This window comes from Perca fluviatilis, chromosome 16 (assembly GCF_010015445.1).
Source record: "Perca fluviatilis chromosome 16, GENO_Pfluv_1.0, whole genome shotgun sequence".
NCBI classification, from domain to species: Eukaryota; Metazoa; Chordata; class Actinopteri; order Perciformes; family Percidae; genus Perca; species Perca fluviatilis.
The window spans coordinates 29,915,016-29,942,354 of record NC_053127.1 but is presented as its reverse complement, the minus strand read 5'-3'; the positions used below and the strand labels follow the sequence as shown (position 1 = coordinate 29,942,354).

Below are 27,339 nucleotides of genomic sequence, written 5' to 3'. Positions count from 1 at the left end.
CCTCTCAAGAGAAAGCCTCTCCTGTTTAATATTCAGCCCCTCGCGTCAAAACAGGAGCTGTCTTTATGACCCTGTAGTCAACAATGTGGGATTATGGGATCTGTGAGGGGGGGGAAGCTGGATATTCTCCTTTTAGCTCTGGTCAACCAAGAAAGGCTTAACCAAGATCTTTTTCTTAAGCCCTGATCTGATCAAAGGAGGAACATGACACTGTCCACATCCCCTATCCAATCCAGAAACGATGAAAAATGTTGGCTATGACAATAACATTTGCTTAAATTATCTCATACGCTTTGTTGTCCTCTGTAAACAGTGTATACATGCTATTTTCTATGCATGCAGGACGCCATCTTGGTTGTGTTTTTATAGGGCTGAAGAACTGGGACAGCAGCACCCCCAAGTGTCTGCATTCATACAGGACATGTTTATTGTCACACCACATACAGCGTAGCAGCAGTTTGTATAAGTGAGAACTAAAGGACTATTACAGATGTGTAACAAACAAAAAGCGTAACTGTAAAAAAATAGCAGCAAAAAGACAATAAAGTGATAACTGTGCTTGACCAGTCTTACACATGGTATATTATATAGCATATTTGACTATGTGAACATGATCATTTATGCAAAGATTTGCGATACAATCTAGTTTTGTAAAACTCATTACATTACAATTTCTTATGTGAACCATGTAGTGAAATATTCCCCATACTCAGTAGGTATTTTTCTAATATCTTGGATTTATACTTTCTCTCCAGTATCATCATGTCTCGTGCCTCTATGAACATCTTTTTGTCTCAGCTGAAGGCAAAATGATGCTTAAACCTATACCTTTTAAAATGTGTAATATGTCTTACCTATTTATTCTTCAATGTTATATATGTACTGTATGAAATATTTATAGTCTCTATATTTGACATTCCAGTAACTACTGTACATTTTAATATCTTAACTCTTGTGTTGTCGTCCCGTCGACCATGAACTACTTTTTTGGTGCTTTTTTTCTATGCTTTTGGCGCTTTTTTAAACGTTGTGGTCACTTTTTTCAACACTTTTTTAAATTTATGGTCAATAAACCTAACTTACATGACATTATACCACATCAAAAAAAAGCAGACATTATAGATTATTTTTTACTATTAGTTAAGATCAGAGGATGTTGTGGTGGATCACAGACATTCAAAGTTTAGTCAGGATACGGTTTTGAAACCATTTAAACACTTTTTTAAATGCTATAAAATTGAATAAAACACCCAAAAATAATCACTATTTTTGTTTAAATGTTGTATAGATTCCATACAACCTACATCCATGTTATTGGTTCAAAGAAACCCATATTTCTGATATTAGAAACATTGAAAACAAGTCAAATTTTACCCAAGGACAACACAAGGGTTGAATACGTGTTGGGGGGTGTTTCATATAAATATAAATAATCTGTACTTTATTTATTGTTTAATGTTTGGTGAGAAATAATATGTGAATGGTGCAACAGTGCCGCTCAGTGGCAGTAATAGCCGACCAAATGTGCCTGCTGCTACAAGAATTTATCCAATATTTCCAATTCTGTGACTTTAGTTGTGGGTGCTTCTGCACCCCTAGGTGTTAAAGACAAGGTAGGAGAAGTTCTCCTTCTTGGGTTTGGTGCTGAAGTTGTAATGTCCAATGCGGTTCCTCTGGTAGAAGAAAAGGCAGATGAAACCAATGATGAAGAAGAGCGACAGGCCAACTCCCAGGCAGGAGAGTCCAACTATGTTAAGAGTGGTATAGTGTTCCTCCAAGGCCTCTGCAAGAATGTGTGTCGAAGCATTAAAAACCAGTACACATGCAGGTATACAGGCAAAAACATGTGTTTTGAGGCTTTTCTGCTTCAATGTCTTCTTTCAGACTAGTGGACAAAAAAAAGATCCAAAATTCACATTTAGGTGTTTATTTTACTACACTTTGTCTATCTGCGCCTGTAGATTTCTCCTTAATTCAGCAAAAGTTAGCATTAGAGTATGCCTCATTTGCATATTTAAACATTAGAATTCCACTTGTAGTGTCTTGCAAAATGTATGGAAATTTACAATCCTAATCTTTAAAGGCCGTTTTCTCAAAAGGAGATTTTTCATTCTCTGAGTCAGAAATCTCCCCTTCAGTAGCACTTACATACATGAAGGTTTTTTACAGAGGGGTTTGTTTATATATCATTTATAGTCAACAAAAAACTAAAAACATGGCAGAAATCTATTTTTGTTGGGCTGTTGACAGTATTTCCTGATTTATGGAGTGATACAAGGAGATATCAAAAATTCCCTCTGTGAAAACCTTTGACCCTAATATGTCAACAAAATTAAACAAGAATTCTGATCTGGAAATGCATGCAAGTTAGCACATATTAAGATTAAGATAATGCATAATTTGAATATTTAAATGTACTGTAGGTAGGATTGTGAAGATCTAGGATTTAGCTAAATAATTTGAACATCGACAACTTCTCACTCCCTCCCCCCCTTTCTGCTAAAGCCCAAACGGTCTCCTAAGTCCCTCCCACTACGAGGGAGAATGAATGCATGTGCCTTAGCAGTGATTGACACGCAGTTAGACACCCACCCTCCCTGGCCCTGATTGGTGCATCTGAACAGGGAGCGGTGGATTTTTGAAAATCGTACTACAGGCTGAAGGTGGAGGAGGAGCGGATTCTTTTTTTTAAATGACCTGCTTCATGTAGTTCTACTGGAACATAGGGTCAGTTTCAGCAAATATGACAGAAAGTTAGTTTTATAAGACTTACCTACTGCACCTTTAAACATACAATTTCAGAAAACTACAAATGATCATCTTAAAGGTGCTCTAAGCGATGTTGGGTGACATCCCTTCTTGTTGACGTTCAAAGTATTGTCAAACAAAACGGAGGCTAGCTCGCCCCTCCCTACTCCTCCTCCTCATCCCGTCCCCTCCAACTCCCTTCCGCGCACTAACCCCCAACCGTTCTCTTAATACATCCATGCCCCCCACCCCCACCCCCTACTCCTTCTTGTCTGTTATTGGCTGGAACACTGTTTGGTGGTGCAGGTTGGCGCAGTTTGTTTTTGTTGCCGTTTGTGGAGCCTGGGCTGTCTACAGAGACTGTTTTTTTTACAGCGTGTTCAGGGGACAGGCAGCTAGCAGATAGTGAGGAGATGTTTGCTGTACGTGACAAAAAATGTTGTAGCCTAAAAAAACGTGTGACTTCGCTTAGAGCACCTTTAAGTAATCCACTGAGGAGGTGCAACTCATGAGTCCATCATGAAAACCAATAATTCCCTTCAAATGAAGAAAAGCTCAAATAAACGTCAGGGCTTTTGAAATGTGTGTTTTCCATCAAGCTACTTGAACTCGCCTCTCCACCGGACTGATGATGGGAGACAGCAGCGCTACTGCCATAATTCAACAGCTAGATGGCCTATTCAAATTTTAAAATGAAGAGACACTCAAGTTTATAATGGATGCTGAAGACCTCGATAGCTGCTCTGCTTTCAAAACTGGTCCGCTTAGCAGTAGCAGAGTAGAAGCTCAAGTGTCTTTGTTACTTCAGCTGGAATTGAATCCCATTTTTGACTTGATTTAAAAACAGCAGAGGCAGGCAGCTGTAACATATTTGTTTCTAACAGAACCACATATCCCAGAGGATCGAAGGGTAGATATTGTTATGATGTGTAAAAGTACTCGCCTTCGCCTGACCTCAGCAGAGGCCCGGAGGAACCCAAAGCTCTTCCGATTATGTTTGAAGAGCGAGCTGCTCTTTGTAGACAGTCCTGCAAGAAAACATGAGCAAAGAGGAGAAAGGCGGAAATTCAAATCTCTTCTTCAACATTCACACAACTAAATGCTTCAGTCAGAGTGTGTGTGTGTGTGTGGGGGGGTGGGGGGGTAGTTATTTTAGATGCATTCACTCTGTAGAAGCGGTTTTTTTTATAGGATATACTCACAGGCACACAGGTATGCGCTTCAATCAGCACACAGATCTGGACCTGGCAGTGCAGATAGATCACATTCAGGTTGACTATGCGGAATATCTGTACGGACAAGCGTGATGTGCTGGAGTTCCCGTTCATCAACACTTTGGTGTATGTGTTCAGGGAACAGCTGTGGAGACAGAGACAAGGAACTGCAGCAATTTATTCTTTTCATATTTTTTATTGACTAGGCTGCTGTGACTTGAATCGATGATACCATCAGGTGGCACTGTTTGGAATCAGCCATGACTGTCGGCCTTGACTGTCGATTCATTGTTGTTTGAGATATTGCATTGAACTGAGTTTAATTTGAATTTGCGGAAATCAGACATTTGTCTCCCTATCATCGTGGGTGCAGAGTTTCAGTCGTCATGTCACATTTCAACCTGGACAAGCTGGTTCAATATGTCTCCTGTAAATTACAACAGTGGATAAAGAAATGAATTCAACACTGAAAGGTGATTTTTCCTTTAAAAAGGAATAGTTCAACATTTTGGGAAATAAACTATTTCACTTTCTTGCAGACAGTTTGATGAGAATACCACTTTCAATATGAAGCTTCCCCTACCCAAAAACACACACACACACACACACACACACACACACGTTATGCCCCTGGCCCAACATCCATGCAAGATACAGTCACAAAACCTTACAGATGTGTATTTGTGACCAAATATAGCCAAGTTTAAAAATAGGTGTGGTCCAAACAAGGCTGTTGCTCGGACCACACTCATCCTCGAACTCGTCCTGCATTTTGATCTCAACTACACACCTGTGAAGTTTCAGGACTGCATCTCTTGCGCCGTAGTGACACTATTGTGGCGACAAAATCAGGCCGCAGATATATAAACACCAGGCAGAGTGCAAATCGTCTCTGTGGTAGTTCCTGCTCCAATTGGTGTCTCCCGAAACCACATTTTGCCATGAAGAAAAAAAACGTTTTTCTGACATAAGAAAGTGATTAAATCATGATCTCAAGATAACAGATCTAATTAAATTATTGCTACCACTTGGCTAAAACATATTGAATTTTGACATCTTTTAAAGAAGTTTTTAAAGAAGAAGACATTTTTAAAGAGTCTATCTAATAGTTATAGTAGCTAGCTCAAATACTAATAGAAATAGTGATAGTGCTGTAGGTAGAAGCAGACCTGTTTGCCAGGAAGGTGTGGCTGTCGAGGTCTGCAGGGTTTCGGGTGGGAGTGGCCCAGCATTTGTTGATGACTACTTTAATCTGCTCTGAGGAGGGTTTGATGCTGACCTCCAACACCACAGCCTCCTCCGAGGACACGCTGGAGTTGTGGGGTAGAGGCATTGTACCATTCATCAGCTGCACTGTCACCTGGAATGACCCCGAGCCCGTGATAACATCTTTGATCATATCATACCTGGAGATGGGTGAGAAAAGAAATTTATACAGCCATAAATTTATATCAGGAATACACTACAGAAAGGTAAATAAAATAAAAAGCCTACCAGCACCTAGATCATTAATTAACATGTTATATCGTTGTTTAATTTGTTGTTGCTGCGTTCATGTTGTGTTGGACACATCGGAAGAACAGGTTTCCGAGTTGGAAAATGCACATGAACGCCTGTTGAAGTCAGAACAACTCGGGGAAAAATGTGGCCAACTTGCCGACTTCACGTCATATGTGTCATCAACAAAAACTAGATGTTTCATTAACGCTAAGTCTTGCTTGTCTACGTTTGCAGACATACCACTGCATTACACACTCAAAAACATAACTAATGTTCGGCCAGGAAGCAAAAGAGCAGTGGCAACCTTATACCAGACACTGATCAGCCATGAACCGACCAGCACAGATAGGTCAAGAACTGAGCGGGAGACAGAATTTGGGGTGCCCCTCACTGAGGAATTCTGGGAATCATGTCTTGTGAACATTCATAGGTGCTCAGTGAACGCGAGACATAATCTAATACAATTTAAAGTAATACAAAGGTTGCATTACTCCAAAGTAAAAATAAGCAAGATGTATCCCAGTGTATCAGCATTATGTGATAAGCGTAAGAACCAAGAGGGCACCCTCACACACCTCCACTCATTCTGGTCTTCTGTATTTGATTTCTACCCAAGAAACCCAACCCCCTTGTGGCCATTCTGGGGTCTACAAATAACACTGCTTTGAACTCTGGCAGGGACAAATGGTCAGCGTATCTGGGTACTGTACTGGCTAAAAAAATTATATTGCAATTATGGAAGCCTTCATTTGAGATGTGGTTAAGAGAGCTGGGCGAAGTCATCCATCTGGAGAAGCTCAGTTTCACGAATGCAGGGAGGAAGAGTGTGTTTGATAAGGCATGGGGACCGGTTTTGAAACACTTAAGGGGTCTGAGAGAAGAAGCTGTGTGATGAAGGGTCCCATATATTGATTATGTAATAGTAGTGGTTTCATAGGGAATTTTTCTTCTGTCTTTTGACTCCTGGTTTGCTTTTTGGTCTCTTAACTAAGTCTTGATATTCGCTACGATGCCTCACCATAATGTATTCAGAATCCGCCAAATAATTACTATTGTATGTTCTTGGTTGCTGCTTATTGATGTTATTGTATGAATAAGAAAATGGAAAAATGCTTGTATGAACAAGTGCAGTCTGTACCCAATGTTGATCTGCAATAAACATATTTTCAACAAAAAAACAACAACATTGAGTTTAAACTCTCTGAGTAGTAACAGTCCACACATCTTCTTCGTAGCATCCATGTTTGTTGTTATGGTTACAGTCAACATTCAGACTTTCCGACTTGAGAGCACATGAACACACCGAAGTTGGAAGAATAACTTCCGATCTTGGAAACCCGGACCATCTGAGGAGCACATGAATGTGCAGTATGTGCCAGCCCATTTCTTTGCTGGGACCAGTTGCCAGGCAACCAGCAGAGACTCTGGGATGTCACTGGTAAACTACTGTAGTGAGCTTTAAAGGTGCTTATAGGCACAATTTGTTACCTTCGACCGAGCCAGGCTAGTGGTTTTTCCCTGTTCCCAGTCTTTATGCTAAGCTAAGCTAAGTGTTGGCAGGCTCCATTTACATATTTACTGACAAACGTAAAGAGTTGTATTAATCTTCTCATCTAACTCGGCAAAAAAAGCAAATAAGCGCCAACTGCTTCAGCTGCTCTGAGGCTGTTTTGAAAAATGCTAAAGCATGCTGTGTAACAGCCTAATGACAGCAAGTGAAGCTTACCCCATGGAGCCGGAGTCAACAGAGATAAGCATGTTCTTCATGTAGGTACACATGATGGGAACCTCCAACCGTATTCTGGGTACCTCCCCTGTCCCATTGGGTGACCACGTGTACATTTCCATGGTGTTGAACAGAGTTACAGATGCTGTGCAGTAGGTTTCATTCTAAAATACCATATGTCACAAGCAGTTTGGGTTATTTTAAGTTAATGCACTTCAGTTTTACAGACAAAATACTGGCAAGCATTGAGTCTACCAAACATGTTGGAGCATAGGAAAATGCAAAAGCTTCCCAATTACAACACTTTTTCACAACTCACTTGCACAACCCTAGTGAGGCACTCATCCCAGGCCACGGTCAGCTGGGCATGGGTAGCATTGCCTCCATTGACGCCACATTCCGGCAACCCCAAGTACACGGTGTCTACCCTGATTTTGTTACTCAGAAGAAAATCCCTGGCAACTGTCACAGTGATGGCAGCAACCCTGCACTGTACAGAGATGGCATTGGTGGCAGTTCTCAGGGCAATAACGATAGTTGCAGGAGCTGTCATGTTGGTAGTGGGGACGGTAGCGGTGGTTGTAGGGGTAGTAGTCATGGATATCATTGCAGTAGTGATGGTTGTAGGGGCAGTGGTTGTTGGGGCAGTAAAAGAAGTTAAAGGAGTAGCAGTGGTGGTTGTTGGGGCAGTATCGGTGGTTGTTGGGGCAGTAGAAGAAGCTGTATGAGTAGCAGTGGTGGTTGTTGGGGCAGTATCGGTGGTTGTTGGGGCAGTAGAAGAAGCTGTATGAGTAGCAGTGGTGGTTGTTGGGGCAGTATCGGTGGTTGTTGGGGCAGTAGAAGAAGCTGTATGAGTAGCAGTGGTGGTTGTTGGGGCAGTATCGGTGGTTGTTGGGGCAGTAGAAGAAGCTGTATGAGTAGCAGTGGTGGTTGTTGGGGCAGTATCGGTGGTTGTTGGGGCAGTAGAAGAAGCTGTATGAGTAGCAGTGGTGGTTGTTGGGGCAGTATTGGTGGTTGTTGGGGCAGTAGAAGAAGCTGTATGAGTAGCAGTGGTGGTTGTTGGGGCAGTATCGGTGGTTGTTGGGGCTAGAAGAAGCTGTATGAGTAGCAGTGGTGGTTGTTGGGGCAGTATCGGTGGTTGTTGGGGCAGTAGAAGAAGCTGTATGAGTAGCAGTGGTGGTTGTTGGGGCAGTATCGGTGGTTGTTGGGGCAGTAGAAGAAGCTGTATGAGTAGCAGTGGTGGTTGTTGGGGCAGTATTGGTGGTTGTTGGGGCAGTAGAAGAAGTTGCAGAAAGACTAGTGGTGGTTGTTTGGGCAGTAGTGGTGGGAGTTGGGGCAGTAAAAGAAGTTGCAGGAAGAGTAGTGGTGGTTGTTGGGGCAGTAGAGGTTGACGCAATTTCTGCACAAGACAAACACTCTGGTCACAAAATGCAAAGATATTACGTCATTATTTAGTGTAATCTGTGTTTCCCACTGCAACAACTGTGATACTGTACCTTGACAGTCTCGTCCAGGCCTTACTGGGTTGTTGTCTATATATCGCTCCAGGCAAACACATGAGTAGGAGCCCCAGATGTTTGAACATGTTGCCCACTGGGAACAGTCATTGTCCCCTGAAGCACATTCATCAAAATCTAAAAAAAAAGCAAAATGTTTGGCTCAGGCTTTTTTTTTGGCTTTTTATAACATAGTGCAGAAGGGCCACCGAAGCGCAGCAACCCGTTGATGCTGCTGTCGCTGCTACGTCACCCGGTCTGATTGGTTGAAGGACTATCCAATTGCGTACAGAATCATTTGAACTATACCCCTTGATCACGCCTCTTGTGCAGTAGAAAATACAGAGCAGACTCCCCAGACCAATGTTCAATCTGAAAAGATTGAGCTTGGTCTGGTGATAGCCAGACTACTAGCCACTGCCGAGGACCCAGCCTACATGGGGTGCACACTCCACAGGGTGAGCTAGAGGTTGCCCCAGTAAGTCAGGCTTTATGTTGCTCTTTGTACTGTAGGTTCCTGGCTTGCAGATTTTTTTCTACATGATAACCAGAGATTAATTACAGTTTAATTTTGTCTGACACTTTTTTGAATTTTTCAAATCTCTTGATTGCTGTTTGCCAGCTTTTCTCCGGTGCTTAGCACCACCCAAGACGACTGTGATTGGTTTAAAGAAATTCCAATAAACCAGAGCATGTTTTCCTCCCATCCCCCAATTGCTATGTGGAGTAGGCAGACTCTCCTCCAGCGCGCTTCGGAGGAGGGTCTGGCAAAGCGAGACTAGAGTAGTACTAACCTGGAGTAACTAATCTTGATGTGTAAAATCACACTTTGCTGAAAGTTACTCTTAGCATATTAAGACTATCCTTTGAAGCACTTTGTAATAGTATACTTACCAGCCCTGGTTTAATAGAACACATTGTTAGAAAAGAGAAGGGGCCTACCATTTGTTCTGGTGTTGTTTTCATCCACAGTGTATATGGTGCTGTTAATCAGGGAATGCAGCAGAGCTGTCGACACATTACTGATGTCTTGGCTTTGACTGGGGGCAAAGATGATGGTGAAGTTGACCACCACACTTCCCGGGGAAAAACTTGTGATCTCGATTCTCACCTGGCCTGAATTCACCATGGCCTTCATCTCGGGAGACAGAGACTGGTAGATCTGTTGGTGACAAAGGAAACCTCCAGAGTCAGAATGATGAAACAATACAACTTGTTGATTCACCTTTAATAAGTTCATTAAAATGGACATGTTTACAGTTTGTGGAATTCTATTCAAAGAGTACACTCTGTCACTGGATAACCCTCGTAACACACCTACCTCCTCTTTAATACCCTTAGTGAGGATTCCGTAGGCCTGGCTGCTGGTGTTCTGCAGATCAGCAGTGAACTGGATGTTGGTAAGTCGCGCTGTGGCATCAAGAGTCTGAGCATCTACAAAAAAAAGACTTACTTAGTACACACTAGTGCTGGGTATCGTTTAAAAGAATTACGATACCAGTACTAATACCAGTTTCCTTAAAGTGATATCCATACCAATAGAGTACTTCATTTGATACCTTTTTTTTCCTACTTCATTTGATACCCATCATGTGAATGGAAGCATTCAAGTGCCTAAAATGCCACCACCACTGCACTACTAGCTGCTGGGATAGTGGACCAATCATACATCGTATTCAATCAAAGAATGCGTCAATAAAAGAATCACAAATTTAAATCACGAACACTTGCGGTGATTGCAAGTGTTCGTGATCTAGGTACAAAAAGGATCAAATGCAGGTATTGTTTTACAGGAGACGTTTCGATACTCCTTGGTACCTGGTTATTTCAGTGGATATCTTAGAGGTATTGAGTACTGACACCCAGCCAACACTAGTCCTCTTACCAGCCCTGGGCCAAATGCTTAAAAAGTCTTCCTTTTTCTTCATCACACATTAGTCAAAAAGGGCAATTCTATAGCTTTACTTACTTTACTATGCCCTGTGATAGTAATCAGTGGTTGCATCTAAATTATAAACTCCCCCACACAGCTATTTTATGCACAAACTTCAGCGTCATGACACTACTGTATATGAAAAGATCCAAAAGTCGAAGGTACTGAAACAATCAACTTAATTTTTTCTGCACCGTTCTTACCAGTCTTGACCGTTATACGAAGTGCGACTCCTTGGCTTTCGCAGGACTGAGGGGTGACAGTAACATTGTAGAGCACCCCAGGCTGAAGTCCCCTCAGCTCCGTCATGGTCTGATTGGTTTCCCAAGAATGAATGACCTCTGACCTCTTGCTTAGAACAACCTGGTAAGTCTGGTGTGTCTGAAACTGGCTGGACCAGTAGACACAGAAGGAGGTTCCAGTCACGTTAGCCGACCATACGCTGGTGATGCTGGGAGGAGCTGGAAGGTGGTGGTAGAGGGGGATGGACATTCATGGTTGTCTTTCATTCATTATGGTTAAAGCAAAGCCCGTCTACGGAAAGCCATTTCACTCCCTATTTAGCCCCGTTGTACCAAATTTGGATGCAGTTCCACCAGAGTTCCACTGGGGGTGATCGCAGACGAGTGCAAAATGAATGGGACTCTATGGGCTAGACGGCTAAATTTGTCTCTTTCGCCTGATTGTCATTGAGAAATCTCAGATTTGATTGTAGTTTTTGCAAGTTCAACATGGATTATAGGTCGAAAGTTGAATGAACGAGTACTTATGTCCTTTTGATTTCTTACAGGTTGAGTCGTTGTTGCCCATAACACGCTAGCATTCTGCTAATGAATGCTGATTGGTCAGCGAAGGACTGATTATGACCAGAGATTTCGGCGTGGTCTTTAAAACATTAGCAAACCTCTTTCTAGCGTGTATTAACAGGGAGAGCCTAACCTGTCAGCTGTGCTGTCGATGCCTCGAGAGAGATAAAAGGAAGTGACTCAGAGCTTGCCGTAAAGCAGTATCTCTGGCCATATGATGTGTATGATATCATTGACATTTTAAAAGGCTTTTTAGAACAAAAAAGAAACTTTAAAAAAATCTAACACCCAGCAGTGTGTATTTTCTTAGTCTCCCCTTTCAAATGCAACATTCAAATTACTAGACAAAAAATGATATCCTGAAAAAAGACCTCCATAGACCTCCATTCATTCTGCACTCGCTTGTGAGCGCCCCCTATCTGGAACTCTGGTGGAACTGCAACCAGTTCAGAAGCTGGAAGTATCGAGAGAGTGGAACTTCTTCCCTTATTTGAAATTCTTTGGTTAAAAGGAATAGATTGACATTTAATGGGCAATAAGCTCCTTTTTGCCGAGAGTGACATGTTACTTCTCATTTAACTATCAGCAAGAAAGCAAATAAGCGTATTCTCCAAAATGTCAAACGATTTGTTTAAAGACACCACCTAACGAAGGAAAATATGTAAAGTAATGACATACATCACATTCAACTAAATATAGATAGCTCATCAGCACCTTTGAAATGAAATGCTTTTGACTAAATCAAATATTTTCTCTCAAAACGTGACAATTTTATATTTGGACCCAACACCTGCTACTTTAGCTTGACGAAGATGAAGGGGATTTTAAAGCAGCCTTGAAATAAAAAAATAAAAAAATATTTCTCACAGCATGTGGTTGTCGGCAGAGGTGACTCTACAGTTGTGCTCATGCTGCTATGTGGTGCAGCACCTGTCCACTGCGCAGCAGCTGATGAATTATAAGGGACGGGGCTGGTATTACTCAGAGCTGTAGTCACGCTGGTCCCAGTGGAGTTGAAGACACCCATGGTGCGGTTGCCCAGTGGGTCCTGTGTGCTGTTGAAAGCTGTGGTGTAGCTTGTGTTCGTGGGTGGAAGGTAGGTAAGCAAGGGCTCTGGGGTGGTCGCCATCCTGACGTCAGCTGGGTAGAAAGAAGACAACTCAATGTTGAAATCAGAGCTTCTTTTTTAAGACTTGTTTCCTGAATTTTGCCTTTTCGCAAGATAGTGAGGATCTAATGCCATTTTCGTATACAATGTGTGATCCTGATAAGAATATGAAGGTAGACCCACGTAAACATTAATAACCCACAAAGAAAAGTATAATCTTCCAGCTTACTCTTTCTTTCTTTTGTCTTTGGCTATGGTTAGTACAAAAACTACCAAAGAGACATGGAGCCCTCACTTTAAATGAATTATCAAATTATTAACAAATATCACTTGCTACACACCCTGAATAATAATTTGCCCACATCTCTTATTTGCATTATATAGGATGGTTACCATCATTTAAGATAAAATCACTGTCAGGGCCTGAAATTAACATCCGACCACACACCAAATGCATGTGACATTTGCCATTGGTGGGTGAAACTGTCAATCTACCTGCCACGTTGGTGGGTAGCCAATGAGAATTGACTGATTCATTATTAAGTGTTGTGTGTATTGCCGAGAGGAAGTAATGTGAAATTGGCTGGTAAAAAGCCTGTGTGGCTAGTGAATTTTAAAATCCACCTGCCACAGTGGCGGGTGGCCAAAAAGCTTCAGGCCTTGACCACTGTATATATACAGTGCCTTGCGAAAGTATTCGGCCCCCTTCAACTTTTCGACCTTTTGCCACATTTCAGGCCTCAAACATAAAGATATAAAACTGTAATTTTTTGTGAAGAATCAACAACAAGTGGGACACAATCATGAAGTGGAACGAAATTTATTGGATATTTCAAACCTTTTAAACAAATAAAAAACTGAAATATTGGGCGTGCGAAAATTATTCAGCCCCCTTAAGTTAATACTTTGTAGCGCCACCTTTTGCCGCGCGATTACAGCTGTAAGTCGCTTGGGGTATGTCTCTATCAGTTTTGCACATCAAGAGACTGACATTTTTGCCCATTCCTCCTTGCAAAACAGCTCGAGCTCAGTGAGGTTGGATGGAGAGCGTTTGTGAACAGCAGTTTTCAGTTCTTTCCACAGATTCTCGATTGGATTCAGGTCTGGACTTTGACTTGGCCATTCTAACACCTGGATATGTTTATTTGTGAACCATTCCATTGTAGATTTTGCTTTATGTTTTGGATCATTGTCTTGTTGGAAGACAAATCTCCGTCCCAGTCTCAGGTCTTTTGCAGACTCCATCAGGTTTTCTTCCAGAATGGTCCTGTATTTGGCTCCATCCATCTTCCCATCAATTTTAACCATCTTCCCTGTCCCTGCTGAAGAAAAGCAGGCCCAAACCATGATGCTGCCACCACCATGTTTGACAGTGGGGATGGTGTGTTCAGGGTGATGAGCTTTACGCCAAACATAACGTTTTGCATTGTTGCCAAAAAGTTCGATTTTTGGTTTCATCTGACCACAGCACCTTCTTCCACATGTTTGGTGTGTCTCCCAGGTGGCTTTTGGCAAACTTTAAACGACACTTTTTATGGATATCTTTAAGAAATGGCTTTCTTCTTGCCACTCTTCCATAAAGGCCAGATTTGTGCAGTATACGACTGATTGTTGTCCTATGGACAGAGTCTCCCACCTCAGCTGTAGATCTCTGCAGTTCATCCAGAGTGATCATGGGCCTCTTGGCTGCATCTCTGATCAGTCTTCTCATTGTATGAGCTGAAAGTTTAGAGGGACGGCCGGGTCTTCGTAGATTTGTAGTGGTCTGATACTCCTTCCATTTCAATATTATCGCTTGCACAGTGCTCCTTGGGATGTTTAAAGCTTGGGAAATCTTTTGTATCCAAATCCGGCCTTTAAACTTCTCCACAACAGTATCTCGGACCTGCCGGTGTGTTCCTTGTTCTTCATGATGCTCTCGCGCTTTAAACGGACCTCTGAGACTATCACAGAGCAGGTGCATTTATACGGAGACTTGATTACACACAGCTGGATTCTATTTATCATCATTAGTCATTTAGGTCAACATTGGATCATTCAGAGATCCTCACTGAACTTCTGGAGAGAGTTTGCTGCACTGAAAGTAAAGGGGCTGAATAATTTTGCACGCCCACTTTTTCAGTTTTTTATTTGTTAAAAAAGTTTGAAATAGCCAATGAATTTCGTTCCACTTCATAATTGGGACCCACTTGTTGTTGATTCTTCACAAAAAATTACAGTTTTATATCTTTATGTTTGAGGCCTGAAATGTGGCAAAAGGTCGAAACGTTCAAGGGGGCCGAATACTTTCGCAAGGCACTGTATATCATAGTACGTGGAATGAAAGTGATGGTAGATGTATGATATAAGGTGAGGTTTTGTGAGATACAAAAAAACACAAGTGAATGCTTTGGGATGTTGTGATTCTTATCGAATCAAATCAAATTTACCGTTGCATTTATATATACACACAGTCTAACCTGTGCAATGGGCTCCAGGGTTGTTGGGGTCAACATCAATATATCCTTGGTGGCAGGCACAATGGTAGGAGCCCACTGTGTTGTTACAGTGGGCCTCAGGGGAGCACTGACGGAGAGCAGACTGTTCACACTCATCCACATCTGCAATTGCAAATACAGACACATGAAGAGATTACGCTGGAATTACAGTTACATGTGTATGCTGTTGAATAACAAGCTGCGATGTGAAAATTGAAAAAAATCCTTTTCTGAAAATAAATGATAGCCCAAAAAAACAAAAACACAATTTACAGGGAAAGGTTTCAGGTACGAATACTGTTGCTGAAAAATACAATGTGCAAGCTGGACATGATTCTCTTGTTCTTCTTGATTTAAAGGCTAGGTAATTCAGAGGAGCCTAAACATAACTAAATGTCATTATCAAGCTGGCATAAAGTGATGAATTAAATATGTGCTTACAGTGTAGAGAAGCAAATTAATGATCTGTATAAAAAAACATTTCGAAGGCAACGGGATGTGTCTTTGACGTGATGCCGAGCTTATCACTGTCTTTAGTGCAAATGTAACAAGTATGACTGATTCATCATTAAAATCTGTGTGTGGGTGTATGCGTGTGTGTGTGTGTGTGTGTGTGTGTGTGTGTGTGTGTGTGTGTGTGTGTGTGTGTGTGTGTGTGTGTGTGTGTGTGTGTGTGTGTGTGTGTGCGCGTTATTTTCCGCTATTGCAGGAAACATCCCACAGATGACTGTCACTCAAATAGAAGTGCACAGCAAATTTCTGGAGTTGAATAATATGGAGTTAAACAAAAAAGTGTTAAGGATTTTTTTGAGTTTTTTTTCTAAATTAGACTACAGGTTTTGTACAGGGATACTCTTTGATGGTGTTATATTTCGCGTTCATTCATTGGGTGTTGAGGAACGTGATTCAACTAGCCAACTGGTGTTGATTCATAACGCACATTGACGTTACAGCTTTGTTGCTGCCGCGCCGAACAGCCTTCACTTGGACTTCGTTGTGAGGCAGGTAACGTAACATGTGCCATTTTATTTCTCAAACTATAACGTTAGGTTAGTCTGTAAATGACTCTCTTGTAAATGTACTGTCTTTATATACCGCATTTCTTTAGTTTTAACGACTACCTTGTCAGTGTAACACATTAGTAAATTTTTTGCTAGGAAAAACTTGCTAGCTAACTTAGCTAGCTAGCTGCAGAGTTTAATGCCTGGCCCAAACTTGTCGAACGTGCTGAATATAACTTCATGGTTTGTCGCATTTTACTCGTAACTTAGCTAGCTAGCTACGCACTTAGCTAGCTAGCTACTGCATGAAATTAACGCCAACGTTATACTCCTCATTACTTCGGTTTCTGTGTGTTTTGCTAGTTCTATCAATTTACTTAACCTGCATTGTTTCTTTTAGATTACTGTTAAGCGGTAGAGTGTACGGCTAAGGACGATAACGGACCTGTCCTACACTGAAGGAATGACTTTACCTAGCTACGCTGAAGGAATAAAACAGGTAATGCCTCATACGTTGTCCTACAATTCTGGTTAAAACAACAGCCTCGCCAGCAACTTGTCTCCTGAGTTGGAATGCCTATTTTTTAAGTAAATGGCGAGGACATGGTCGTCTCAGTTGCTAAACTTTACCAACAGTTATAAAATATATATATATATATATATATATATATATATATATATATATATATATATATATATATAAAATATATATATTATTTATTTTTTGTGTGAATTTACCGCACGAAAAAAAACGTCCCTGGTGTGTAAGGCCGAATAACACAAATACTTTATCAAAATAAAGTTTTATTTTTCCTCAAGTGGCCAAGATGTTGATAAAGGTAAAATGCGGAGGGACAAAGAAATATGTTAAAATGGAAGACGTCAGCTTCTCAGACTTTATCAGTGCAGGTAAGCGATGTATGTTTTCTTACAAAGTTTTTAAAGAGGAAGAAGTAATACATTTTTAATGAAATGTTGCTTGTTATTATTCAGTTCAGCAGAAGTTTCTCATACCAGAAAGTACACCACTAAAAGTCACAGATGAGCAAGGCATAGAGGTGGACGAGGATGTCTTTCCAGAACTTGCAACAGCCAAAGAAATATGTTTTATCATCTACACTGAAAATGGTAAGGTGATACTTGGGAGATTGGTATTTTGACTTTGAAAGAAACATATTTAATGTTTGGCTGATATAACAAAACAATCCAAAAGTAGTAGTCTAGTAGTATGTGAACTCTCCTGTATCTGCATTTCAGAGATCCCACTATTAGAATCTTTTTACAAACACGACTAACTGTGCTGACCTGACAGAATTTGTGACACTTACACCTTGCGGTAGGCAGGATTTTAGAAAATATTTATAATTAAATACAAAATTACCATCTGTGGTGGTTGATTTTTTTGATTGAATGTGCCCTGTATCCTGTCGTTGTGATCCTCAGATGTTCCTGTCCTGCAGCGGAAAGTGAAGGGCCTTCCTCTCCAAGTTTAACAGATACATTGTCAATCTCAAGCAGTCTAAGTAGCGACACAAGTGGCTGAGATTGATTTCAAATGATTCAACCTGTCATGGAATTTACCCGTCGCAAGAAATGTAAATTTATAACCTTACTTTTACAGTTATTTAGTTGTCCTTACCTCAAAATCAAGCTTAGATTTGGGTTAAGGAATTGAAACGCATTGCAAATTATCTGTATGATCAATATATTGCAATACCTGTTTAGTTTGTTAATTGTTTTGTATTTATCGGTTGTATTTAGACTGTGGAGCAGATTCTCACTTCCAAGCCTGCAGGGATGACTGTGATCAAAGAGTATGAAGAGACTGGGAGTTTGAAAGATTCCACCAGGCGATTATTGGTGAACATCATTGTAACTGCTCACATGAAAGAAAGGAGGGGGGGCTTTTCCTTCATAAAATTTAAACTCGACGCAAGTGTCTTTGCTAGTTTAAGACCGACACAGTTGTCAATTTCCGTCCAGCGTCCACGTCGTTTAAGTAGCAAATGCACCTGTGCCCATCTTTGCACCCATGGGTGGCTAGTCTTACAGGGAGGAATGTTCGTGCATTCTGGGTGTATTGCTATCTTGAGGCAGCGGGAAGTGTTCGCGCCAATGGGAGATGCCACTCTGATTGGTTTATTGCATGTTACGCCAAAACACACCTATGATTAATGAAGACATTAGGTACAACCCTTTAGAACCATGCGCACGGGAACCTATTTTCCACCGTCAAACTAGCAAAAGTGGATTTGGACACGCCCTAAACACACCTGCGGCATGCGCTCACGCCGGCGCCACATCACATGTCAAACTCAAGGCCGCGGGGCCAAATCTGGCCCCGCTGCAGATTTAGATCCGGCCGTATATCAATTTGGGTTCTCAATAAATTTTGGCCCGCTTAGTTGCGCCAAACCAAAAACACAGGAAAGTGTTTTTAAACTGCAATTACCTGACATTCAAAGCAGAATATGGCAGATTTTCTGACTCTGAGACTCAGAAATCCCCGAGAAGCAGAGTTTTCATAATCAGGCTGTGAAACAGGTTGTTGTTAAAAAATTTATCATTGTTTTGCTTGATTTGCTAATTTCTATGATGGCTAAGGAATCTTTTGATGACTTTTGTAGGCTTCATGTCAACAAAATGTCGGAAAATGCTACAAATTTACAAAACGGTGACAAATGTCTGAGAAAGCCACAAACAAGTCGGAAAAAAATTAGGAAAAAAACTACCAAAATGTAAAAAAATAAATAAATAAAAAGTGACATGCCGTAACAAAACTCTACATGTCTGGCCCTTGGTGGGATTCTCCTTTTTCCAGTGTGGCCCTTTGTGAAAATGAGTTTGACACCCCGGGCTTAGATCATTAAAATAGGGCCCTTAATGTTAATAGCCTGAAATTCATATTTGTAGAAGAGGCAAGAATGCTATTACATTCAAAACCTTTGCTTTTGCAGGAGAGCTGTAAGTAAAGCAACGAAGGAGTTTCATGCCTTTGGGATTGTGTCGCTCTTCCCATTTTTGAAAGACCCATACTCAAAAAAGGGATATGTGAGTTTGCATTGTAGCCATACTGTAAACTAATGTTGGCAGTTCCATTTTTGCTTTGTTGATCTTTTGTTGTATACAGCATATATACACTACATCCATCACAAACTTGTTATTGTCTGCCTTCCAACAGAAATACTCTTTTATCTTCAGGAACATTTCTATGACATGCAGAGCAACAAAGGCTTTCTTGAGTGGCGTATAAAAACTGTGCAGCGTCAATCCAAAACCTCATCTGCATCCCGTAACAGAGTGGAGCTGAAAGGAGGTCCCACATCGTCAAGAACATCTGGATCCATAGATGACCAGCAAACAGGAGATGAATGTATGGAGGCCATGTCTCTTCTTCACCACATTACTGACCGTGACTTTGTCTTCCAGAAGATGAAAGAAACATTCCATTATCGGCAAAAGGTGCTCCATGACCCACAGCAATCGGCAGACATACTTCAAATGTTTCCTCGTTTCTTGGACACTAAGGGACTGGTAAGTAACTAGTGTGAATTGAAAAAAACGTGTATGTAATCTACTTGCTTTACTTTAAGTTATTTAAATGAAGGTCTTCCTATTTTTTTATCAGATTTTGCAAGACTTCTTGATGATGTTTGGAGCAGAGACTGCATCCAGGTTCCTGGAAAAATGGAACACCAGTTTTAAAGACAAAGTAATTCAAGAGGCCAGGACCCTCAGAGAGACGTCTCTCCTGAAAAAACAGCTGAAATCTGCCCTGAATGAAGAATCTGACACTGCTGATGAGCCAGGTACTACAACAGTCATACTTCATTAGTTTAGTAATGAGTTGTCAAAAAATCTCAACTGCTTACAAAAAAAAGAGCATTACTGATATAAAGACCTTCTTTCTTTCTCTTAATACATTTGAATAACACATTAACATTACTTTTGACTAAAAAAGGGAAAACTAAATTTGATTTCAGCTGGACATACAGTTGGACAATCCTGTCTGACAGTGTCACCTACATCTTGTAGGCTGTCATGTTGTTGCAGCTCTTCATTGAAGCTCTGTGATAGTTTGACTCTGAAATATTCAAACATAAGACTCGATTTAATAGCTGCGCTATTCTTTTAAGTGGAAATATTCACCAAAACCAGCACAAGTTTGTGTTGATTGGCCTACTCTGAGCAGTGATGTTTAAGAGGTTAAATGAATAGCAGAAGATGGGTAACCTTGACCTCCACGAGGTAGAAGTGTGAAGAAATGCATTCTTAATTAAATTGTGTTACCCTGTCTGCAGAGTGGGACAGCGACATGGCATCTCTTCTTGTATTGCTCCATCTGCTAACTCCTCAACCAGCTGGAAGGAAGCGGCCCAAAAAGATCAGTGTTGGAGAGGCAACTGATCATTTGGTTAAATTTCACAAGGTTTGTCAAAACAATAGAATTAAATTTCAAATTTTGTCTATTTTTTAAACTAATTGCTTATGTGAAGATGTTTTCCTTTGTGTTTCAGTCTTGCCACAGCCTTGAAGAACATCTCATGACGATAGAAGGAAACCCCCAGCCGTATCTGCTGGCCACGGGGACTTCAAAAGCACAGGTTTTCACCTTCTACATAGTCTTGGATAGAAAGCTTCTTCCATGTCAGTCTTCTACATCTCTGGGTGCATTTGATGAGCTGTTCAAGTCCCATTTTGTTTTCAGTGTGCAATATGATGATGCTCTGTCGAGCTTGTACAGATTCCTGCAGACTACTCTGTACAATATCGATATAGGGACAACAGAAGAAACTCCAAGAGTCAAAGAGTTAAGAGCAAAGCTGTTAAACAAGCACTAATTTGCTAAAGCAGCAAACATGTTCAGATGTATCCTTTGTGCGTCATCCTTTGATACAGTTTTACTTCTGTTCAGGCACCTCAAATTAATTCATGCAATGTATTCTGGGAAAAAATTTGAGACTAAAATGTGGTCAAATAGGATGTTGCTTGCAATTTTCAAGTTATTCTGGATTTAGAAGACATCTAATTAAGATACATGATCCTACTGACAACACATGTGTACCTCATGAAACCCCTTCCAACTATGACACTCAACTGCACAATCATTCTGAGTGCTTAAATGATGAAACACCCTCTACTTCATCACAATGCCAAAATGTTGAAGCAGGCCCTTCACTGTCAACTCACAGCAAAGATATGTGTGCCTCCATCATAGCCAAACTTTTGGGAAGCGGTGTACCAAATACTGTAGTTCTTTCTACAATTGAAAATTTACAGGAATTTGTGGAAGATTTGCAGTCTAATATTCAGGACCAAGTATTGAACTTACTTCCAGCTGACAATCCCTCTAGATCAGCCGTAGAAGAGCTTTTAAAAGTATGGACAACCCTTTTAGCCAGTTGAATACGGATAGCAAATGGAAGAAGTATTTCAGGGAAAAATGGGATATTGTACAGCCAGTTGAAAAGCCTAGGAGTAAGGTATGATACCAGGCCGAAATAGCAAAACTGGAACCTATGAGCAAGTTCCAATCAATGACAAGTTCATATATATTCCCATACTGAAAACACTCCAGTTCATTTTCAAGATGAAAGTATTTGTGAGATGATGCAAACATGTACTCAGTGTGATAAATATGAGGGACTTCTGTGATGGAAGCTACTTCAAAAGTCATCCTTTGTTTTCGAGTAGTAATTTTGCCCTTCAAATCCAACTGTACTATGACGATTGTGTGAGGTGCAAATCCACTAGGTTCAAAAAAAGGTATACATAAAGTTGGCTGCTTTTACTTTATCCTTAGAAATCTTCCCCCCAGGGTGAATTCTGCCTTAATGAACATTCATCTTGTGTCATTGTTTCATGCACAAGATGCTAAGAAATACGGAATTGATGAAATACTGCGACCCTTAGTAAAGGACTTGAAAATATTAGAGACTACTGGGGTTGCAGTACCATTTGCTGATGTTTCTGTATTTGGCACTCTTGCACAAATTACTGGTGATAACTTGGGTATGCATACCATTCTTGGGTTCTTGGAGTCATTTAGTGCAAATTATTTCTGTAGATTTTGCTTAATTGATAAATCTTCAGCTCAGTCAATTTTCTCAGAAGATGACCCAAGTTTGACTTTAAGATCACAAGTTCTGAATGATCAGCATTATATGAGTTTGGTATATGATCCGACATTAACTTCTTCATTTGGCATCAAGAGAAAGAGCATACTTAATACATTGAAATATTTCAATATTGCAGAAAATTATGCAGTTGACATAATGCATGATATTTTGGAAGGGGTTGGTCAATATGAGGTGAAGTTGCTATTTTTTTATTTGATTGAACATTTCATCTCTAAAGAAAGCTTGTTAAATAGGATGTATGCCTTTAACTATGGCTATCTGGAAAAGAAAAACAAGCCTACAAATATTAACCTTGACTCTGCAGGACATGGAATAGGGTTAAATGCATCACAAACACTGTGTTTGATCACAAACATACCTTTGATATTTGGTGACCTGGTACCAGAGGATGATTTGCACTGGCACTTGTTGCTGTTGTTGCTGAACATTATAAACATTGTGTTCTCATACTCAATCACTGAAGGAATGACTGTGTACTTAAAGCACCTGATTATTGAACATCACAAACTCTTCAAAGAACTGTATCCATCAAAGAACCTTGTTACCAAAACATCATTTCATGGTCCACTATCCAAGGTGGCATTGGAAAAAATTGGACCACTCATTCATATCTGGACTATGAGATTCGAAGCCAAACACAAATTTTTCAAAGATTGTGTGAAGAACTATAAGAATTTGACAGTGTCACTTGCAAAGAAACACCAATTTGCAGTAGCTTATCATTGGGAATGCTTAACTTCAAAAGCAGTTGAATCTGGTCCAGTCAAACTGTGTTTACTTGAGACACTAGAATATGCAGAAGATATATCTGCATATCTGCACAGTGATACACAAGCCACTGTCAACCTCACAAACTGGGTAAATTGTGGAGTTGAATACCGTGTTGGCCTCTTTGTTTGCACAAGCACTGATGAAAACATGCCAGTGTTCAGTAAATTAACCTCTATCATTTTGCACAATGGGAAAGTTGTTTTTGTTTTTGGTTGAACATGAAACTTGTTTCCATGACCATTTCCATTCTTTCCAAATAGGTGAAAGCATCCCTAGGAAGGTTTTGGTTCTAGAAAGGGATAGATTAAAGCATTTCAAATCGTTTGATACCCAAATGTCCTATGGGTGTGATTCACATTTTTATGTTGTTTTAGAAAGTTGTATTGTTTAGGTGAATGTTTGCTGAAACATTTTTTTCACACTGAGTAAAGCACTTCTATTCAAAATATAACTTGTTACACAAGTAAGTATCCATGTAGCATGGACTGTTAAACACTGTATGGATTTGTCAATACAAATAAATATTTGTAGTAATAATGGTATATTGCCCAAATGTCCTACGGGTGTGATTCACATTGTGTTGTTATAGAAAGTTGTATTGTTGAAGTGAATGTTTGCTGAAAAAAATGTTCATGCTGTGAGTAAATAAAGCACTTCTTTTCAAAATATAACTTGTTACACAAGTAAGTATCCAAGCATGGATTGTTAAACACTGTATGGATTTTTCAATACAAATAAATATTTGTAGTAATAATGGTGTATTGTTTTTTGTTTTATGTAGTCTTTTTCACCTAAAACCTTTTATTTTGTATCAACTCTATAAGTGTTAAATAAAACATACTTTAAGTGTTGATTGTTAACACTATGAAGGAGTTAACATTAAAATTGACTCAAGGTTAGAGTTCTATTTTACTCTACATGGGATTAGTGTTGAACTCCCACAATAGTTCAGTTTTAACTCCTGAAAAGGGTTAAAGGATCAACTCCTACAAAATAGTTACTTTAACTCTGTCCTAGAGTTTATTTGATGGTCACACATGTACACTCAAATTGAGTTGATTTGAACTCCCAGAGTTTATTCCAAAGGCTAAAATTTGCGTTGTGGTGGGAGAAGGAAGCCGTGGTGCCACTGAGTCATTCTTTCCTGAACACCGTGTTCTCTGCAACATGAATCATTCTCAAAACTCTGCAAGAATGTCATTGCTCTGAAGAAAAGAAAAGGGGGCCGGAGAAGCTTCACTGAGACGTGAGTGCTGCTCTACAGAACAACTGTGTCTCCGTCCCTTACCTTCCACGGTTACAGAGGACACCTCCAGTATGTGTTTGAGGAGACGATGCAGCTTTGACGTGACATTGTACAGTGAAAGAGTAACGTTGCAGTCAATCAGTAGTGAAGTGGCAGTTCTGTAGGGATGCACAGGCTGTGAGCTGAGGTAATAAACTGAAACATCAGACTGCAGAGCTCCAGTCACCTAATAATGATAGAGACATAAAACGTAAGTAAATTCTTCAGAATCAGAATCAGTTGATGGCTTGGTATATTTTTTAGTCATTTCAATTTTCTAATAACTAGAATTAACAGAGTATTGGTAGCTGGCAGAAAAGTCTTATTATATAAGCAGCAGAGGAGTTATTAGCTGTAGTAGAAGCGTACTAGTGTTAGCAGTAGTATTACCATTGCTTGTAGCAATCGTGTGTGATCCAGATGTCCTCTATCATTGGACATCAGTTCGTCGTAATCTGTCTTCACTGTCACTGTTGCATTAAAACGGTATCCTCCATTCTCAGAATAACTTGTTGAGCCTGGAAGTTAATTCAAAAGGATCAGTTTAGTCAAATCACAAAGAAAACCCAGATTTTCTCACTTACACCTTGTGTAAGGAAGGTTGAAATAAAATAGATTCCTAGGGTGAAATTAATTTAAAAGACAATCTCTTGCTCTTCCAAAATGATTAAACTACCCTCTCTTCAGCTAAAAGAAAAAAATACACAACCCTGTCTTGTCGTCCTCTCTCTACCCACCTAACAATTTCCGTACAGTCCCCAACGTGCAGTAACGTTTGGATTTATTTCCCCTGGTTATGAGATAAAGTTATTGGAAGAAAAAAAATTGACCACTGTTATTAAACCACAGACCTTATTCTCAACAGGTTTTACTGGGACTATTTCTTCAGCAGAAAATTGTACATAGTAAAACTATGTGGCTTATCCCAAATAATAATAATAATAATAATAATAATGTTTCTAAAGAGACTTGAGGTTTTATAAAGTGAGACCATGTAACTTTTGAAAGAAAACACATTCCTCATATTAGAAATGAAAACTTGAATTCATGAGCAATAAAACAAAGCCTTGCTCAATTCACTCATTCATTTTAAGATTTCTTTCCTATTGTGCTACTTTTACACTATATTTTTAGCATGAGCTAGAGTATCCTGTACTTGTAACTTGTAGCCACAGTTGCACAGCAAATGTTACAATAAGCTCACTTTAAATGTAAAGTTTCGGTGCTTTGAACATGACAAACAACATTCCCTTCGCCTCTGTTGAGCTGTCTGAAACTATCTGCAGGGCTAGACACCAGTGATTGAAACGACCCATTAATAAGAGAATACTTAAATGCATACTTGCATAATAAAAAAAAATTAAAAAAAAGAAATCAGCTCAACTAACTTGCAGGATCACAGCAGAGAGAGCGACCCGATCTCTGGCAGCATTTCTGCCAGCCTGGGCAGTCCATGTCCCACTCACAGTCCTCAGATCTGGGACACAATCCATCTGCAGATGGACAGGATCCGGGCTTGGCAGTGAACTCAACACTCCTGCTTACAGCTTCATTCAAAGGAAATGACATGTTACAAGCCATATATTAGCAGCAAGATATCTGTTGCACTGCAGCTTCTGTGCTTCCATTTGGTGTCTTGCCAAAGACATGCTGAAAGGTCACGCTGCTTACTTGTCTGTCTGATGCTATATGATCACATTTTACAAACACTTGTACAAAGACAATTGAAATCTAAGAACAAACAGAGGCATTTGTGCTCTTCTATAATCTTGGAACCCACTGGTGGAACTATATAATGTGCAGGATTCACTCACGCAGGGCACAGTAATGGCCGACTTGCACGTATCCTGTGCAGCATCCGGTCACCTGCTCCATCATTGTCTTGTACTCGGTCTGATAGGTCATCCTGTAAAGTGTGACTGTACATGTCTTCCAGAGGAGCCAGCCGCCACAAGGCTTTGTCACAGTATAGGGGACCGTATGCATCACCAGGAAACTCACATTCCTAGTCTCATTGTGAATACACAGATGATAGCCAGACGCAGACAAGCTATTTCCTGGAATAAAATATATCTTGTCAGTTACTGTTGGTAAAGTTTCTGTGGTAGTTAGTCTCTGGCTGCATAATGATCATTTTAAATTTAAATTAAAGTCATTTACAGTGCTCATAAACATAGGGCTGGGCAATATGTCCATATTAAATCAATATTGTGATATGAGACCAGATGTCGTCTTAGATTTTGGATATCGTAATATGACATAAGTGTTGTCTTTTCCTGGATTTACAGGCTGCATTACAGTAAAGTGATGTAAAACTTACAAGACTGTTCTGTTCTATTATTTGCCTTTACACACTTAGTCATTATATTCACATTACTGATGATTATTTCTCTAAAATGTCGTGTAAATATTTTGTGAAAGCACCAATTGTCAACCCTACAATATCGATATCAAGGTATTTGGTCAAAAATATTTTGGATATTTGATTTTCTTCATATGGCCCTGCCCTAGTATAACATAATACATGCCTATCATCTATGCCATTCAACACATTAAAAACAAATGAAAGCATGCAAAGCCATAAATATAAATCCTCATAAATGCCATATTCTGTTGTGGCAATACATCAATTTCATGTTAATCTGTCATCTGCGTAGAGGCCTACCTTCATGCAGAGCGTCTTGTCCCCCACACAGAGCCAGCAGGGCCGTCGCCACCCAGATGGAGAGCATCCAACTCATTTTTCACAGATGAAAATCTCAACTACATATTTAACGACCACATTGTATGTGCATGTTTCTCTTTGAGATGATGCTAAGTCACTGTTAAGGGCGTCCTCAAAGACTAAATCCTCTGCGGCTCTGTCTTTCTCCTCCCCTCGTTGCACCATCAGTCCCTCATGGACCACAAAATCACAACAGCCAGCAGGTAGATATTGTGAGAATTTTACAAAATGGCATTAATCTTTGCAAGAATATTACAATACTCAGTCAAATGTGATACATTGCTTTGCCATGACGTGTGGCAGCATGACAAGCTAGTGAGTCAGTATATTACTGACTATCTTATTAAAGTATGGTCTATGGTATATTATTAAAGAGGAAAGTCTTTGGTTAATATGATTTTAACGAGGG

General features: G+C 40.1%; 2 protein-coding genes and 1 long non-coding RNA gene across 3 annotated transcripts; 2 read left to right on the top strand and 1 right to left on the bottom strand.

Annotated features, from left to right (window-relative positions):
* Positions 1-1,260: 1,260 nt before the first annotated feature.
* umodl1 (uromodulin-like 1) lies at positions 1,261-26,946 on the bottom strand. Its single transcript, XM_039776747.1, has 18 exons — positions 26,871-26,946; positions 26,020-26,262; positions 25,594-25,752; positions 24,596-24,723; positions 24,209-24,392; positions 14,991-15,131; positions 12,291-12,563; positions 10,821-11,078; positions 10,006-10,118; positions 9,627-9,846; positions 8,685-8,822; positions 8,270-8,587; positions 7,508-8,097; positions 7,189-7,352; positions 5,132-5,368; positions 3,951-4,107; positions 3,692-3,776; positions 1,261-1,783 (listed from the first exon to the last, which is right to left on the bottom strand). Exons 1-18 carry the CDS (start codon positions 26,944-26,946, stop codon positions 1,596-1,598), a joined length of 3,672 nt encoding a protein of 1,223 aa, XP_039632681.1. The 3' UTR covers positions 1,261-1,595.
* LOC120544726 lies at positions 15,902-17,288 on the top strand. Its single transcript, XR_005636545.1, has 5 exons — positions 15,902-16,013; positions 16,410-16,508; positions 16,829-16,918; positions 17,003-17,137; positions 17,267-17,288. It is a non-coding gene; the product is annotated as an uncharacterized LOC120544726 (long non-coding RNA).
* LOC120544725 lies at positions 18,843-21,468 on the top strand. Its single transcript, XM_039778678.1, has 5 exons — positions 18,843-19,060; positions 19,211-19,543; positions 19,638-19,818; positions 20,311-20,438; positions 20,527-21,468. The coding sequence occupies exons 2-5, from the start codon at positions 19,226-19,228 to the stop codon at positions 20,848-20,850; spliced, it is 951 nt and encodes a 316-aa protein (XP_039634612.1). The 5' UTR covers positions 18,843-19,060; positions 19,211-19,225; the 3' UTR covers positions 20,851-21,468.
* Positions 26,947-27,339: the final 393 nt, after the last annotated feature.

Bases quoted from the DNA above. Each gene is read 5' to 3' on its own strand.
- LOC120544725 (XM_039778678.1), top strand. From the start codon at position 19,226: ATGCAGAGCAACAAAGGCTTTCTTGAGTGGCGTATAAAAACTGTGCAG. The intron at 19,544-19,637 runs GTAAGTAACTAG...TTTTTTTATCAG, and splicing joins TCTTGGACACTAAGGGACTG to ATTTTGCAAGACTTCTTGAT. The intron at 19,819-20,310 runs GTACTACAACAG...CCCTGTCTGCAG, and splicing joins TGACACTGCTGATGAGCCAG to AGTGGGACAGCGACATGGCA.
- umodl1 (XM_039776747.1), bottom strand. From the start codon at position 26,946: ATGAGTTGGATGCTCTCCATCTGGGTGGCGACGGCCCTGCTGGCTCTG. The intron at 26,263-26,870 runs GTAGGCCTCTAC...ATTTTATTCCAG, and splicing joins ACAAGACGCTCTGCATGAAG to GAAATAGCTTGTCTGCGTCT. The intron at 12,564-14,990 runs GTTAGACTGTGT...CTTTCTACCCAG, and splicing joins CCCTGGAGCCCATTGCACAG to CTGACGTCAGGATGGCGACC.